This window comes from Montipora capricornis, chromosome 4, assembly GCF_036669925.1.
Source record: "Montipora capricornis isolate CH-2021 chromosome 4, ASM3666992v2, whole genome shotgun sequence".
Taxonomy (NCBI): Eukaryota; Metazoa; Cnidaria; class Anthozoa; order Scleractinia; family Acroporidae; genus Montipora; species Montipora capricornis.
The window spans coordinates 20,935,834-20,954,664 of NC_090886.1; the positions used below are offsets into that span (position 1 = coordinate 20,935,834).

Sequence of the window (18,831 nt, forward strand, 5' to 3'; positions counted from 1 at the left end):
GTGTTCTTTTCCGGCTTAGTTACAATATTTTGAATAAACATATTAATGATCATGGCATTTATGAGGCCAATTGGATAATCAAGTCGGGAGAATATAAAGGCTTCTGTCGTAGATGACCAGGCATATGCGCGATGTAACATGGTGTTCAATAAACCGGTTTTGCAACGTTTGTCTACATGGCTTTAAAAATGCAGGAGTAGACCAGTGTTGGTTAGCTTTCTGTAAACACGGGTTTCAAGTTCTATTCCAATCTTAATTATCTCAATTCGAATGAAAGGGATCATATTATCAATAGGAAGTTCCATTGTAAACTTCAGGCTCGGATGTAGACCATTCGATGTAGTCAGAAAGTCAGCAGAAGCATCGGTGTTAGGCATTATAACAAGAGTATCGTCGACATACCTCTTGTTTAGAGAGGGTACCATACCGTCGCGTGCGAGTTTTTTTTTCGAGGTGGCACATAATCACATTGGCCATTAGCGGGCCAAGAGGAGAGCCCATCGCTACGCCGTCAGTCTGTTCATACAAATGACCATCGAACTGGAAAAGTTGATTGGTGGTGCCAACTTCAAGGAGCGGTGCAAGTTCCTATTTCTCAATATTAAGATCATAGGTTTGATTAAACCAATCGTTGGTAAAGGCTTTGTCAACCAGGATGTTAATAGTCTCACTTAAAGGGAGACCAGTATGTGTCTTCTTCATTCATAGGAATGGAACGAATCTCATCAGCAAATTCAAATGCATCAGTGATAGTATACTCGTTCACAGATAGTGGCTTTAAATTTTCTCCAAGCCATTTAGCCAGTTTAAAGTTGTAAGTTCCAGTGTCAGACAAAATTGGTCTCATACTCAATTTGGCTTTGTGTGTCTTGGGAAGCCCGTAAAGATGGGCAAGTCTTGAACTCTTTGGAGAAAGCGAAGTGGCAATGTCCTCAGGCAGTATTCGATGTAAGATTCAGTGTACATCTTTCTCTTTCTGAAGAAGTGGGTGATAATGTTTTGGTGGGCGTCCACGAAGTTTTGGGTGTTTGTCATCCACACGCGCAAAGTAGTATCATCGATTGAGGCTGCGCTAAGAAGACGGATGTACTCAGATTTGTCTATGACTACAATTCCGGAACCCTTGTCCGGTTTGGTTGTAACAATGTTATCACGTTTCTTAAAGCGATTTAGCGCTTTCACGAGAGCTTTAGGTGGGGAAGGGCGCTGAATTTAATTCAAAGCGATTGAACGCAATGTTGAACTTGACAACTCCTTGTCAATAAGATCTTCCAAAAGTGGCTCGCCTTTCCAATAGGCTTTCTCAAAGTTAGCTTTGCTTTCAAGTAGAGCGACAATTTCAGGCAGAGAAAATTTCAGTCCCCTGCAGATAACAAGCTTTTCGAAGAAAGAAAGACGATACGAAGATATGTTGTTGATATGTTCGTTCACGTCAGACTGATAATAAGTGAGAAATCTTGCTGACAGTCATCATTGCGTTGTTTATAAATTTGCATGTGATCTGCATGTGTGATGCAGATTATGTCGGTTATACAGCCCCACACCTTTATAACTGCATTGCTGAACACAAGTATTCAGCTATCGGTAAGTGCACGGTGGCAAAAATCTTCTTAATGAGGACCAATTTCGTGTTCTTAAGAAGAGCCACGGCAAATTTGACTGCCTCGTTAACGAAATGGTATACACCTTATTCCAAAATGGCCGCCATTTAAATATTCTTTTGTTTTGATTCAATAAGAGCATGATGCCTCGTTCTTAAGCTTAAAATTCAAAAGAATATTTTATCTTGAACATAGTTAGTATGTCTTGAACGAGGCAACTTGAAAGGCCAATTTAAATCCGCATAAATCAGCGGCCATTTTGGAATAAGGTGCATTTATTAAAGAACTGAGGGCTAGCCTTAACACTCAAGAGTGACTCCATCAGTGCTAAACTCTTTGTTTAACTTGTAGCATATTTTTGTTACCTTTTTTCTCAATGAGCTGTGTTTTTGTTTTTTCTGTATTTATAGAATATTGATACACTCTTTTTTTCACTTGATAATGACGTCCTCAAACGTCGAAACGTCGCGTATTTTTAACCGTTTTTACAAAATTTCTTAAATGTTTTTAAGAAAAGTTTTTCGCAATTTTTTATAGCTAAATATTTAAAAAGTCGCTTCTTTTGAATTAGGATACATAGAGGATATTACATGACCACTCGGGGAAACGAAATTTTATCTTCGAGTGTTGATAGTACCTCTCACAAGTGAGATACTATCACACGAGAAGCTAAAATTGGTATCCCAAGCGGCCATGTAATGTTCTGTTTATTATATAGATACTGATGAAATGCCCATATTAAAAAATCTTGTTTTATACATTTTTGAAATGGCGAAAAAGGGGTCACTAACCGCGAAAACACGCATGTTGTGCAACATGAAACTTTAGTATAATTATATAGGTGATTTCAAGGGAAGCTATGATCTTCGCAGTTATGAACGCAATTTTTGCAATTGCGTATAGAAGCCTGAAAAATTCAGGACGATTCCGGTGCGACGCTCTAACCAACTGAACTATGAAGCTAATGACGTTGGGAGCTGGTCATTTGTGGGTTCTAATGGTCCCGTGAGGAATGAATCAATGATGAATGGTATATGAAATGAATCATAATTTATATGAACTGCGGATATGAAATCAAGTGAAGCTATGATCTTTTACTGCACATAGAGTGAAATTTTACAGTGGAAATGGTGAAAGATGTTTGCTGCAGGTGAAAAAATCTACCACAGCAAAAAAAATCTTAGATTTGGGGTACTTTCATTATTTTGTGAACTTGATGTTACACAGAAACGATTTGTAACAGTGTTTCCTTTGAAATGTCATACTGGTGGAGTTGTCCATTTGAACTTACTAATTTGCTACCTATTTGATAGTAGTTCCCAAGAAGGCAAGGCATTTATCTAACTGGTATTTTTTCCATGAATTAAAAATTTTAGAGAGGTTCTTGTACCTTGCAGTTGAAGTCAAAGAAACAACATGGTAAAACGAAATAACGTGTCATGTAGGAAGACCTGCAAAGAAAGAAATTCAAGTTATTATAGTAAAAAAAAAATACAAACTATGGCAAAGAAATCACAATTATTAGTGCCAATATGAGCAAGACAGGGTCTACAACAAATTGCTGAAATTGACAAGTCGAATGTGGTTCAGCCCATTCTTTGCTACATTGTCGTGTCGTCTCTTATATTCTTTCTGAGCCAATTTTTCACATCCACATACTAAGTGTTGCACGCTTTCACACTTTTTTCCACATAATCTACACAGAGACTTTCACTGGTCTTATCGATGTAGTGCTTTACATAGTTTGACCTGATGGCCTGTTCCTGTGCGGCACATAACAATGCTTCTGTCCCAATCTTCATATCACATTTGGACAACCATTGCCAAGTTTTATTCTTATCAACATTCTCTGGCATTTCCCTGACAAACTGTCCATACATTTTCTTTTCAGTCCAGTTTTGTTTAAGTTCTTGTTCTATCTGTTTTTTAAATTCTCCACTCGATACAGTATCTTCTGTATTGATTGTCTCAGCTGCATAACCTCCCTTAATGAGGTTTTCTTCAGAATTGGCGACATAAAAACCCAAACTATTTTCTTCTTCTCTAACGCAACATTCCACACTCATCAGGCCTCTACCTCCCTCTTTCCTCTTAATGTACAATCTGTCCACATCGCTCTTCGGATGTAATGCTCCATACATTGTCATTGTTTTCCTTGATTTCCTATCCACGTTTTTCAACTCACTCTCTTTCCACTGTAGTATTCCTGCTCCATATCTGAATACCACCAATAATAATATAATAATAATAATAATAATAATAATAATAATAATATTATTATTATTATTATTATTATTATTATTATTACTATTATATTGACACAAGCAGCATTGTCAAGACTCCTATCAACAAGGGCAAATTAGCCAATCAGATTGTGAGATTACAAGCAATTGTGGTAAAATTATCAATTTGTTTGATACAACCAAATTTTCGTGTTTCAATCCCCAACAACACTACCCTGGGTGCCTTTTTCTCGGACCATGGAGAAAAATGGGCTACAACAAAACACTGACCCCCTACACACCACACTCCTACTGACCCCATCTAAATAAAGTGGAAATAATAATAAGAAATATAATAACACATGAAGACCTATTTCTCATAATGTAGTTCTAAATTAATTTGTAAATTGGCTCATCTTTGAATTTTAAGATGGCAGAAGGATGGTGCCATAGTTTCAACTCCTTTCAGCACATACGTTATTTCTCTTTTTCAATGAACGGGTGTTAAGGGTGGCAACCAAAGAATTATCTCCTGTCTTGCAGTCCCCTTCCATCAAAAGAAAAGAACAAAATAACAAACGTAAACCCATGTTAGAACAACCAGAAGTTGTTGGGTCTTGACTGCAAAGCTCACTAGTTCCAGGCCCCGTTGTCCATTCACCAGTTGCGCATGGGATTTTGACATGGAAGGTGTATCTGGTTTGTTGCGATGTTTTCATCTCATTTTACTCCACTTGGCATTAAGTAATCCTTAACCTCACTGGAAAAGGTGGGCCATCCTTCCGCCACCTTGAAATGCGAAGTTGAGCTGATTTCTCTACTATTGTAAATAGGTCTGTATGTACCATTGTTTCTTATTATTATTTCCAGTGAATTTAGAGGGGGTCAGTGGGGCTCAGTTGACCGGGGATCAGTGTTATGTCGTAGCCCAAAAAGAATTCCTCTGGCACCCAGGGTACACCAACACAGTACTATAGTTTCTTGAGAAACTACACCATTCATTAATCCTCTACAGTGGTTGTCAGGGAAAAATGCAGGATGAGCAGGATATCAAAAAATATAGTATTGATTTTTGATGGCCATTAGAATGTCTCAGGCTGGATTAGGAATCTGGCTCATTCATTGCCAACAATAATTATTATAATAATATTATTATGATTAATTAAGAAAGCTAGGAAAACAGAATCAGTGACTCAACCAGTGTACCTTGCTGCCATGACAGGTATCCAAGGTGTTAGTTCATCAGAGTGATTTCCAATCAGCCAATCAACATCTGGGAATAGACCAGCCACTGTGGGATCTAGGGCTCTTTCCTAGAGTATGAAAGATACATTGTAATATAACAAAGGGAGTTACAACTACCTTTTTCCACAAACACAAAGATGTGTTCATAAGGGCATGGTACCAAAGGCTTACATGTATGCATAACAGCTGAAAGCAGCTGTTAATGCCGCTAATGGCAATTTGTCAGTAATATTTTGAAAATTGTTACATTTGTCATTTTGTTTAAGACCCTCAGTCACTTTTACTGGCAATGGAAATTATTGTCAATGATAACAGCATGCTTGGATGAATTAACACAAAAGCAGTTACAAGTGGAGCAACTCCTTTCACAGCCTGTTTTCTTGTCCAAACTTACATGTAATAAGGGACAATGTAAAAGTGGCCGCTTTAACAAATCTCCATTTATTGACATGCAGGGCTAGAAACACTCTTTGCCTAAGATCTTACATGTAGTTTGTAATGCTCTACGAAAAGAGTGTTGAGGACATGTTGTGTTAAAGATGGGGGTACATGTACTTAACCAGACCTGGACCTACTGTGTAGTACCTAGTGCTCTTTTAAAATTGATAATACTTATTATAATATCAATACCATAAAGATCTTTTCCCAGAGTTCAATGAACAAATGCCCTCCTCGGCAAGCATGAGATGCAGTGACATTTCTCCATGGAGAAATCCCCTGGGTTCAGTTTGCCCTTGAGTTTGATCTACATTTAGCAACTCTCACAAATGTGGACAAAGTTGTTGAGGCACAAGTTTATATTACAACTCCTCTCCACTCAAAACGGGTTATTGATGCATCTACCAGTATAGCATTGTCTTTGGTGGGGTGAGGGGAGGGGGCATAATCGGCCCTCTTCTCAAGTTACAGACATACATAAATGTAGGCCAAAAGTTTGAAAATCAGGAAACAACACATTTCGTCCAAGCAAGCAATTGCAAAAAGGTTGAGACAATGAATCGAAAATTCCCAATGCCCCTCCCTCCCCTCCCCCCTTTTTCAATATTGATACTTTTTAGTTTGAGTGTCAAGTGGAAATGGAAACAACTTTGCTTGGGGGGAAGGGGGGTTGGGGATGCACTGACTGTAACGACACGCATTGTATGGTTATCAACAATTGCTTGTCTTGGTGGTTGTTGCATGTAATTCATCATTGCAACTAAAAGGTACAGTCAAAAGATTCAGCAAAGGTATCAGTGGAAAGCAGAAAGATGGAGTTTGAACTTGGATAGGCGTTACAGCGTCCTAATTGGGTTGTAATTGATGAAAATAAACTTGAAAATTAGTGCAAATTACGCATTTCTATTTATAACGTCAAACACCCTGTTTTGACGAGTAAGCGCAGATAAAGTTTGTATTTCGCATTGATTTTGTCGATTTCATCCATCGAAAGTTTCCCAAAATGATTGGGTAAGGTGCAAAGAGTCATTCCAAATTATTTATCCAAGATAATAAATTGTCCAGTACAGAACTGTTTCAAAGCACGTAGGGTGTTGGATAGTGCAGGTGCAAAATTATTTGCAATACTGGTTCGCAGTTGTCATATTTATCTGATTGAGAACGTGTTCAATTTAGTAGGACGTGACTTCCAGTGATACTAATATTGATAATATAATCTCTTCAATGAACAAGCGCTCAAAGGTTTAAAATTCACAATAATGCTTCCTTGTGTACATGTACAACAGTAATTTCTCAGGCACTGAAATAAATGGCTCTTACAACACAGCTATAATTGAAAACTAAGGTACATGGCAAACATAATTACAACAAAATTAACAATTAAACCTGCAGATCGGTGTTTCCCCCATAAAAGTCCCAGATTTTACGCCGCCGAACATCAATGCCAAATCCTGGATGCTAAAAAAAAAGCAAAACAGTAGGTCAAAATAAAAACTTGCTTAAAACACTTACTTCCAACCTTCAGTTGTTTAGATGCAAGTGATCGTTAAGTTGAGATCACTTTCAATATTATTGTGGACCATCTGAGGATGGTTAGTACTGGATAAATCACTATTCAATTGGAGAATGCAATTAAGACCATAGTAAAGCCTTTGAACAGAAAGTTTTGTTATACATCAGCCATGGATTTCACCATTGAGTTATGATCTAAACGAAGTCTTTGTTTTTCTTTGAATTCATTCAAACACGACTGGTAATCCAAGATGATCAACAAAGGGCAGCAACAAAACAGAACCCCTAAAATATACCGGTATTTCCATGGTGAGAAAAGTGATTGGTGAGAGACAACTCTTCACAACACATACAGATCAGCTCCATTTATTTCATACCCCTTCCTCTCCAAGAATATAAACAAGTAATCCATTTCCACATCCAAGGTCAACGAAGCTCTGTTTGTTTTCTTTGTGGTGTGTCTTTCTCTCTTCGTTCCAAAGAATCTGCAAGAGCATTATGTTGCATAACCTGTGATCAGCCATACTTTTCTTTAGACAGGTGCAAAAAGGTACACATGATACACTTTCTTAACAAGTCATCTGCCGTCCACCTGTCAAGAGTGATATACATTCTTGTGTCATGCCATACATGTGAGCCAATCAGATTTCACTGGAAACTACCTGCATGTTGCGGTTCAGGAAAGTCAATGAAAACCAAATAGAACTCAAGCTGGAATGTCTGCGAAGTCAGACTTTATCCATACAATGAAAGCTACATGTGTATTTCTGCCAATCCTGCTTGACAGTTGATGCGGTTTCTCTGCACAAACCATCAAGGAACAAAGAATTGATATAAAATTGCAGAAAAAGCCCAATCCTTCATGTTATCAGGCGCAATCAACAGTACTTAAACTGGAATATTCAAGATGCCAAATAAAGATGCTAATATCTCTGAGGAAAATGGAAATTCTAGTTTTTCAGCAGCAGCTACTCAACTATCATTTTGTAAGAAGTATGTCACTAAACCATTGTTCAGCGCCTCTGTAAACAATGTCGATTTTCTACCAGCTGCATACTAGCTGATGCCCTGATTGTGGTAGCACTAAGTTCTATTCACCTCTTTTTGGATTCACAAATTGTTCCTTCTGAATAGACATGATGCTTTAAATTTTTCCATAATGTTTGGGATCTACTTTATTGCCAAATCCCATAGGAAGTACAACCATGACCTCTTTTTCTAGACAAACCATTCTTTGGATGCATTCTCTCTGCTCTTCCTTTAAAGATTTTTGAAAAAAAAAATTGAAGTCGAAGCAATAGCAAAACATCAGACCTGTGCAAGTCCTTCTTGGTGGCCATAGAGCGGTTTTCAATTGAGTGTCCAAAGTAATTGGTTTTGCATTAATTCACTCAGTGATTGGTTTTAAGTTCTTGCTTTCTTCCATCATAAAATTTACGTAATATAATGTAATTCCTCACCAACAAATATGCAGCAATAGCAATATCCTCATAAACAAATTTCTGTGGATCTGTCCTTTCAGGCCACATCTGTATGAGGAAGAGAGAAGAGGGGCAGAATTACTTGATACAGCCTTTTAGAATTAGTTACCTTTTCACAAGAATAACTTCATTTACATAGTGTAAATAATTATGCACGCTACAATAGATTTCTGAGGCTCCAAACGTAGCTGTAGCAGCCAGAATTCTTTTTCTGCTGGGTCTATAATTATTATTGTACCCCTACTATGATACCTTCCAAACAAAGAGATAAAACTAGCTTGAAGTGACTGCTGTATGGGATGTTCCTGTTATTGTCAGAACTTGAAACTTTTAAGAAAATGATACTGGCACAGCTGCAGACATAGATACATGTACATGTATATGTGAAAACATTTAATGACTCCCACATGAGATCAAACAAGCCATTACATCTGGCATAAATTATTGTAAATGACTTTTTAAGCAGTAAAAAAAATTGATATTTTAAACCCTTATTAACCAATAAACACAGAAAATGTCTTTTTATATGCAACGTGTGAGCCTTGTTGTTTGTTTTGTTTTGTTTTTTTTCAATACTGACATATTAGATGTTTCAATTTTGATGAAATGTCCAATTTTTCTTGAATTGGAGTACAGTTTTCAAAAAGGTCTGGCAACCAAACAAATGCCAAGTAATAGAATGGTGGTGAGTAAGGGAGAAGTGATCCTTGCACTTAGCTGGACATTTTAAGCATTAATTGTCTCTGAAAAATTCAGGTGGCTCCAAAGGGATTCCATCCCATGATCTCCACGATGCTAGTGCATTGCTCTACCAACTGAGCTATTGAAGCCACACATGCAGTTGGGTTCATGTGTTACTGTAAAAGGACTCACTGAATGAAAATTGACCTGCTCCCAACTGTGTGGCTTCATAGCACAGTTGGTAGAGCATTGCATGGGCTTTGCAGAGGTCATGGGACTGAATCCAGTTGGAGCCACCTGAAAAATAGTTAGCCATATATATGAACTATGGAGAGCATCAACAACAACTTGCAAAATTGTAGAGACACTTACAACAAAAAACACCTAATCTAACATACAATACTCGTAGGATCTAGAATTAAAACCTTTCCCACTTCCTCTCCCCTCTCAATGTTGACTGCTTAAGTTCCCAACATTTTTTGTCTTGCTAGCAACACTGATAAGGGGGGAGGGGGGCTGCAGTGTCAGAGATAATAGGGAAATTAATAACGCCCCAAGAAGGTGAAGTGTCTCCACTATTTTTGCAACTTGTTGTCTGATTGATTGCAATAATTTTGCCAGTCGGGATTTGAATCCTATAGGGAAACGTTTCAACGTAGAAAAGCAGGAACTAAAGAAACAACCATTAAATATCGTATAAGCTCTGAAACATTTCAGAAGTTTGCATGCGAAGTGCAAAGCACATTGTACCAAACACGAAAGAATATTAATTATTGACATACGGTAGCATCGATTTTCGAGTGTTTGGACTTATCACCGCTAACAGAAGACTCCGTACCAAATACTAAAGCAAGCAAAGTATTTTGCACTGCAGATCTGATGCTCCGAAAGTTACACATGGCTCGTATTATGTAACACAATACCATTTATTGTGTTTCTTGGTGACGTCAACCGGGATGGTGGTGTTACAGTTGAAAATCGTATCTTCGAGGAAACAGCACAATTCAACTAGTACTTTCTTTTCTAATCAATCCAATACATTACCAGGTGATTCGTAATAAAGCTCACACAGTTAGAAATCCTGTACATATCGTCTATTCCATTTACCAACGGTCTACCATCCAAGCATGGTCTACCATCGCAACAGCAAGAAATATGATATCATATTATTTTCTCAGTGAAAAGTTGTGGTAGACCGTGTAGACCGTTTCATATAAATGTCATAATGTGTAGCCGGTACAAATTTGTTCACTTTTGTATCTCATTGTAAAACAAATCTCGCAAAGGATTTAACACAATCGGGTGCTTTCTTTTGATCATTGTGCTCAGTCAGTCATTCCAAAGAACATGGAATTAGCCTGTACCCGACACGTCACCTAGAAGACTTGCTAGTAAGCGTTGCCGATCCCTTCTCTGGCAGCAGACTAGCCCGAAAGCAATAAGTAATGTTACGAATGGACTTCTATGAAAATGTATCTTTGTATAACAATGTTTGCTAAGGATTGATTTTTCGGAAAGTGGATGTTCCCTTTAAATGGCATGCGATCGCAGTTAAAGGAGAGGTTATGTCTGTTTCTCATTCGTAAACAACAGCTAATTTCGTACATGTTGCGCGTGCTTTAGATGTCATGTGTCGACCGAAATATAGGTGTTTAAGGCAAATTATTTCGAAATCGGTTCCAGGATATATCTAGCGTACTTTAAAAAGCAAAAGGATGGAAATCACACCTTTTCGTGTACCAAATTAAGTGTATGTTCGACTTGACTCACAGAAAGCACTGAAATGCCTTCAAGTTACGTCATACCGAAACCCCGCCAAAATCCAGTTTATCGCTGGCCATTTTCCATTCACAGCAGATCAGAGAACTAAACCCTTTTTTTGGAAACACCATATTAAACGCAAACGATAGACGCCTTCCCGTTCCAATAAACAAAGTGACCGTACGCCAATACAGTGACAACCAACTCAGACAACAAGTTGCAAAATTGTTGAGACACTTTTATTAAAAAACACCTTTTCTAACTTCCAATACTCGGTGTATCTAGAATTTAAACCTTTCCCACTTCCTCTCCCCTCTCCCCCTTTCAATGTTGACTGCTTAAGTTCCCAACATTTTTTTGTCTCGCTAGCAACACTGATAAGGGGGGGAGGGGGGCTGCAGTGTGAGAGATAATAGGGAAATTAATAATGCCCCAAGAAGGTGAAGTGTCTCCACTATTTTTGCAACTTGTTGAAGTAAAGATGCTGATCATTGCAGTTATCAATTCATGTTACTTACACAGTAACAAAAGGAAAGCCTGAAAAATTCAGGATTGAATAGAATTTTTTACGCTTTTCTTTTGTTACTGCTAAGTAACATGAATTAAAAACTGTGATGATTGGCATCTTAACTTGCTTAACTTGTCCAGGTAAGTGCGAGGATCATGTTTCTACAACCTGAGGGGAACCCTGAGGGGTTGAAGTCATCCTCAGAGTCAATTGATCTGTATAGGATCAGTAATTCATATAGATACACTGTAGATGTATAAGTACTGTAATTTAATCTGTGATCTGATTGGTGAGTAGAAAATATATGTTATTGGTCTGACTAGTCAGCCAAGATGTTGTCGGTTGGGAATACTGTGGATGGTGCATCTTGATCCAGGGATAGTGTTAGCCCAGAAATCATGCTTTTTTTTGCAACAAATAATAGAGCCAGTAATAAAGTACAGGATAGAGCCTTGCTCCTTGATTTGGCTGGGGAAGATGTAAAGGAAATCTTCGAAACCTTGGCTGACACTGGTGCGACAGAAAATTATGCAAAAGCCGAAAAAGCTTACATTATTTTTTTCCCATGGTAAATTTGACATACCAGAATCATGTTTTCCGTAGTATGGAGCAGCAAGACGGTGAAACTGTGGCTCAACTCGTGACATGATTAAATTAAGTGGTAAGAGATTGTGATTATGGCGATCAATCCGATAATCAGACAAGAGATCAAGTTGTTCAGTGGTGTAAGTCACATGCATTCCAGCAAAAATTGTTAGAGAAAGGAGAGAGCTTAACCTTGGTGCTTTTACTTACAACAGCAGCAACCAACACAAGAGGTAGTTCAATCCCAGTTGGCAAGTATGGAAGGTGGTAAACACACAGTGAACTTGATAAGGGACTCACGTCGAGACGCCCAGCAATGGAAGGGAAAGGAACCAAGCACGGAAACAAAAGAAGAGTCTCACAGGTGTGGGACTGTGGGACATTTTGGGCATGATCCCAATTGTCCTGCCAGAGGAGAGACTTGCAAGAAATGCGAAGGTGCCTACCACTTTGCCCAGACATGGTGGAAAGTTAAAAGATAGAAAGAAGAAAGTAAGGTATGTGCAAGATGTAGATGAGGAAAAGGACGAGTGTACATTCATTGTGAAATCAGCATCACAACATGGAAAAGCTGAAGTGACTATTTATTTCTAAGATAGTTTATTGTTTTGCCTAAACATTAAAAAAATACCTTTTCACTTGAACTTGAGAACATCTGCATGTTTAGATTTTCATGCTGACGTTTTGGTTTTGCTCAGGATGTTCTTACTCCCAAAAGATTTTTGTACATGTAGGTATTTCATTGTTGAGTTTTATTTGCCAGGAAAAGAAGGGATGTAGTGTTTGTAAAGTGCACTTCTGTGTATCATACATGAAGTACGGGGACTGTTAAAAAAATTCATGGTGGATTCAATTCTGTTGTTTGTCATGTGTCATTAACAGTCTGCTTCCATCAGTTTAAACAGGGCTTTGGGACCCAACAATCCCTGTTGATCCATAGAAGCTACATTGTACGAAACTGTCCCTTCTGTTGTTTGTTCATTTATGATGCCACTAAAGGTTGGCAAGTGTTCAGAGGGAGTTGCTCTAAGCTGGCAGGTACAAAACACAGGTCATTGTTTTACCAATACAGAAAGTATCCTTAACATTCATAAAAGCTAACATTTGTTTATAGGCCTAATTAGGCCTAAGGTTAGCTTTTATGAATGTTTGGGATACTTTCTGTACTGGTAAAACAATGACTTGTGGCCTGTGACCTGTGCCCTGTGTTTTGTACCTGTCACCTCTGGTGTGAGTTGTTGGTGGTAGTTTGCACAGTTATGCATTTAGTGGAAAATGGTCCGACATGGAGAATTGGCATACACTGTACACGGCAAACGATGTCACCTCTTTCCAACATTTTCAGGCCTTTCTAAGAAGGAAAACATGGCTGAGTACCTTGACAAGCTTTTTACCGTACTGTTGCTTGAGTCTGTGGTAGAGTAAAGTATACTGATCAAGAGGGACAAGTCTCAATGACCTGTTACTCTTTTTGCCATCAGGTTGTATTTCCACTGCCCACTTGCACAATTTAGGAAGCAAGTGCTCTTGTAGCCACTGAATGGTTGGACATAAAACTCCATCCCTCTTGGTATCATCTGCAATGCCAGTGCCCAAAACTTGTAATGACACTCTTAAGGAAACAAATAAAATGGAAACTGTATCATCTTCTGTTACAGGTCACATTCAGGGATTGCCTTCTTTGGGGGATAAATACCATGTAGAACAGAAATTAGAAAATATCAGGGCCAACACACCAATTCCTTGTAAAAAATACCAGGGTAACAGTTTGTAAATTTACCACTTCTCAACAACAAACGCATGGGCTAATCTATCATTGTAAACCTGTTGTCAGTGTAAACAACTTGTTTTTAAATTATAGTAGACATGTATCGTTGTTTGTGATGCAGAAGTGTACATTATGGCCCTCCTACATACAAATTGAAAAATCCCAATAGTATAACACTAAACCACCTTGATTGTTTTAGATTACATAGCCTTTCAAAAAAGAAAGTTGCCTCAGCAGAGCACTTGATAACTTTAAACTGACATCATGGAAAGAACAGACTTTCCTTAGAAACCTCCATTCATCAAAAACCACTTGCAAATTGGTAGTCTTCCAGATAAGCTAAGAGAGTGCTTTCAGATCCTGCAAAAATGACCATCTGGTCCAACAAAACAAGTGGTCGACTTCACAACGATAATAATAATGATAATGATAATGATAATGATAATAATAATAATAACAATAATAATAATGATAACGATAACACTAATGATAATGATAATGATAATGATAATGATATTAAAAATAATGATAATGATAATGATAAGGATAATGATAATAATAATAATAACAATAATAATAATGATAACGATAACAATAATGATAATGATAATGATAATGATAATAATAATAATAATAATAATAATAATAATAACAAATTTAATAGTGATCCACTAATATTATCAGCAGGTACAATGCCTTCCGTAACAACTTATAATTATTTGTACCGACCTTTTGAATTTGCGGTGGGGTTATACATATGTAACTTGCAATTGCTGATCAGGCCTTATTATGGTCAATCAGTTTGAATGATTTTGCCTGAAAGATGATGAGCTACTCTCTCTTAAGTTCCTCATATCTGCACATAAAATGAATGTGCCATTAACTCATTCATTCATTCATTGCATGAAAAGCTTAATGAAAAAGTTCACAGCTTGTACATATAGGAGTTAAAAAGGGCTTCTTCACCTTGCATACTGTTCATCAGAACATAGCAGTGACTCCTCATACAGAAAAGAGTACGACTCTGAATTATTTAACCAGTCATGGCTGACTTGGAATTGTCCTTCATGCAATGGTCTTCGCAGAGGAAAAAAAGTCATTCTTCTTTTTCTTTTTTCTGTAAATATATGAAATGCACAAAATTACATCAACAAGTGGGGCTTCTTACTAAACAATGCTCTGTCTCCTGCATAAGGCTGAGTTATTTCCTTCTCCTCTTCATCAACTTTACACACAATTTGAAAGAATCAATAATTTGTGATCTTACAACATTAGAAACAAATTTTTATTAGCTAGGAATTTATTGATCTGATAAGCCTACAGTTAACACTCAATACTGTGTGACCTCCTGTTTAAGAAAGTCTTTGCTATCACTTTGAGTTGGAAGTGTGAAATAAGTGTTCATACTCTTTTTCAAATGCATCAGTCTTCTCACTAAGGAACTGATGGATTGAAGAAATAATTGACAAGGTAACTTATGCTACATGTTACATACATATACATGCACGCATGTAAATGTCATGAGTACTTTTTTTACCAGATCAGTGCAGCCAAAAACATCTTCTCTGATGACAGTGGTTGCAAGGCAAAAAAATTGTCATGCAAAATATTGAGATCTGGTTTGAACAGGGGCACATCCATGGGGATTTTTTTTCTAGGCAGTGAATCTAATGTAGTAACCCAAGAAGTGACAGAGACTTTTCTTGGACCAAGCACCTGTGGCTCAGTTGATTGAGGATCGCATTGTCATGCGGGAGGTTGCGGGTTTGCACCCCGGCCAGATCAACACTCAGGATCTTAAAATAACTGACGAGAAAGTGTTGCCTTTTTAATTTCAACTGCAAATGGTCAGACTTTCAAGTCTTCTCAGATAAGGACTATAAACCGTAGACCCCATCAAACAAATATCTTCTACATGTATGTTTATAAGTTCCCTGTGGGATGTTAAAGAACCCAAATATTATTCATTACAAGAAGAGTAGGGGATGAAGTCCCCGATGTTGTGGCTGTCCTGTTCTCTCCAGCAGAAGTGGGCGGCTTGGCAGTGATGTCTCTAAAAAGGCTTGTGGTGTATGAGGCCACCTAAGCAGAAACAGCTATAAATCAAAATGGGACTTTGCCGAGTGCTGGAATATGTAGATGTAGATGTAGATGCTCCGTCATTGTCTGTCCCAAATATATAGAGATAACAATGTACATTCAACAAATAAAGGTAAAAATATAAAACCAACAATTTCTGTTGATATTTTTAATTGCTGTTCTCTTTCAGTGTTTCACTATGAATGCTAGAGATGGAAAAGAAGAAATATTTTCCACATGGTCCAGCATCTTTACATCCATTTGCCCACCCCAACCCCCCATACACACACAAACACCCCACCATATGCCTGAGATCACAGCACAACCTCGACATCTGAAATTTTGGAACTGAGCTGGTTGTGAGGGAGGGGGTGGTGGTGATGGGGAGGCAAGTTTAAGGACGGTGCCTACTAATTCAAGGGTATTTTTGCGCGGTTTACTGAATATGCAGGAAAAGCAGATCTTACCAAGTGATATTGAAACCCAAAAATAAAATTGGAGGTAACCACGCATTTTTCGAAGATAATTAATCCGCAATATTTGTAAAAAGCTTTAAATTACAAAGCAACATATGGCGTTCTTTTCCAAATTGAAGATTAATTATCTCTGACAAATGCATGGTTACCCCCAATTTTCTTTTGGGATACCAAGAGCACTTGCTAAGTTCTGCTTTCTTCTCATAGTTTAAGCCACACAAAATAACCCTGTATTAACCTATTCACCCCTAAACCGGCCAAAACCTAGTATTTTACTGTGTCTAACGCAAGACGATTTTATTCGTCAATGGGGAACCCCCAGGAGTCAATGGGTTAGTAAGCACCACCAATAGGAAATCCGGGTATCTCGAGATGCGCCGAACGAATGCGCAATAACAATAGTAACCGTCCCGCGTTGTATTAAAGAACCAAGTATTTTTGAACGAGTGGTGAAAAAAATCTTCTACCTAAAATTACCAATTCCAGCATTGCATCCTGTTTGTGTAACTGTCTAGGTAACAATTTCCGAAGAACGAGAATGTCATTCTTCTTTCCTTCGCAATCTCTGTCAGCCGGTCCCATCAAATAATCTTTTCCATCCCGTTCTAGGTTATCGATTTTTTCAATCCCGGTATCCTTTCCCTGTTGATTCTTTTCAAGTTTCAATTCCTCGCATTTTGCCGTCCTGATGCCCGTGTCCTGTTCCAAAAATTTTACTTGGTCTAATATTAAAAAGGTCTCCAGATCTTTAATTCTTAAAGACTCAAGGGAAGTTCTTCTGACTATTAAGGCACCCGTAAGACGGCGATTGACAACATGTGGCTTTTCAACCCAAACGTCCAATGCCTTTAAGAACCCAGAAAAGTTAGCTGTGGTGTCTTGCGAATGAACTGTTATCCACCTTTGTCCGTCCTCCATGTTGGGTGTCCACCCGATTCTCGCGACTCCTATGAGGGTAGCTCTTCAAACAGCTCAAGCGTCTATCGATAAGTAACGTTACGTACAACGTATACGGTACAATATATGTCCCCATACATAACGTACCTAGCCTCCTTGGTAAGGAGAAGGTAAGGAAGGGATACATGAAGTACTTACCGAAAGGAGTGGGTGACAGCCGCTGAAAATGCACCGTAGAACGCGGGTATCACCCGTCGAAAGTTTTCTGGGATGTTCCCCACAATTCAATACAAACCTAACCGAAGCTAAGATTGCTAAGCGAAAAACGAAAATTACTAAGGCATTTAAGCCTAAAAAGCGCAAACAATCTTGCTTCAATAAATTTAACGCAAAGTCCAATCCCTTGTTACGCTTTAAAGACTCTAACGGCTCCATGAATTGAATTTCTTTATGTCATAACTTGCGGAGATTTAACTTCTCACCGAGCCTTAAAAACCGTGGATAAAGCAGTTTTGAGCATAATTCAATCAGTGGCTAGATTTTGCTTGGAGGCGGTCTAGAATGGAGAAGTTAGGCGCCTCTTTTCCTCCACTAGCCTGGGTGCACATCTTGGGCAAGTGTCAGAACATCCTGGCCTCCCTTGGCCGGGTATACGGCCTAATTGCATCCACTGGATGATCCGAATTGCCAACCTGGCAGCTTTTCCGGCAAATGGCAGTCCGGCGTGTCAACTCGGCTGCAGTTCTGGCGAAAAGTTAACGAGTATTTTCTACGCCCGTTTTAGCATCGCTGTCCCGTCGATCTACGGGGATTACTCGTCAAGGAACACTATCTTGTGCCATTTAGTGTCGTCTTTTTTAGGCACAGCCTTGCAATTAATGAGATGAGTTTTCAAAGTGATTCAGATAATGCTCTGCGTTCGACGTATCCGACGCCCAACAATCTATGACAGTGGTGGAAAATATGCGAAGTCCATATGATAACTAGATGCTTCTGTGAAGCATACACTGCGTTGCCTGTGGTACATGCTACAGAAAATCAGAAGGCACTGAATTGTGTGGTATTGAAATACAGCATTCCACACACAGAAGAAAAACAAATAAAAGAGAGGTGAGAAACATTGGCTTCTGGGCTGACATGTTGATAATTTTCAAGTTCCCTCACAACTTCTTTTCACCACAAGTGTGCCCTCTGAGCATCTGAAAGCTTTGTAATACTAAACTTCACTGAAGTCAAGCCCTGTTTCGCGGGGTTAGGGTTAGGATGGGAGACCAAAACAATAAACCTCTCATAAAAACAGAAACATCTGACCGAAAATACTATTAACGCTAACAAATGCGAACTCAGCAAGGTACAGATTCTGTTAGCTTGCTTTATGCAAAACAAATATTGATGAAAAAGCAAATAACTATTGATACACAGTTTTCAGAAAGAGCAGAAAGAAGTTTCCCGGACGGCCGATCGAGAATAAAATATTTACGTCATGGAAACAACATTAATTTTGAACCGTGAATATAGAATATAAAAAGTTACGATCAGCGACAAACATTTTGGGAGATTTTTGCTACGTTCAAGTA

General features: G+C 38.3%; 1 protein-coding gene across 2 annotated transcripts in view; it reads right to left on the reverse strand.

The window, feature by feature from the left end:
• The window catches only part of LOC138045780 (probable tRNA (uracil-O(2)-)-methyltransferase), a 21,507-nt gene extending 4,134 nt beyond the window's left edge, over positions 1-17,373 (reverse strand). The window contains exons 1-8 of one of the 2 annotated variants that reach the window (XM_068892404.1): positions 16,825-17,373; positions 14,769-14,919; positions 13,412-13,646; positions 8,479-8,547; positions 7,396-7,503; positions 6,893-6,964; positions 5,030-5,136; positions 2,992-3,052 (exon numbers count right to left, since the gene is read on the reverse strand). In XM_068892404.1, the coding sequence (XP_068748505.1) occupies positions 2,992-3,052; positions 5,030-5,136; positions 6,893-6,964; positions 7,396-7,503; positions 8,479-8,547; positions 13,412-13,646; positions 14,769-14,919; positions 16,825-17,275 (1,254 nt within the window). In that variant the 5' untranslated portion in view covers positions 17,276-17,373. The remainder of the gene's footprint in view (positions 1-2,991; positions 3,053-5,029; positions 5,137-6,892; positions 6,965-7,395; positions 7,504-8,478; positions 8,548-13,411; positions 13,647-14,768; positions 14,920-16,824) is intronic. The other variant, XM_068892405.1, reaches the window with a different exon arrangement.
• Positions 17,374-18,831: the final 1,458 nt, after the last annotated feature.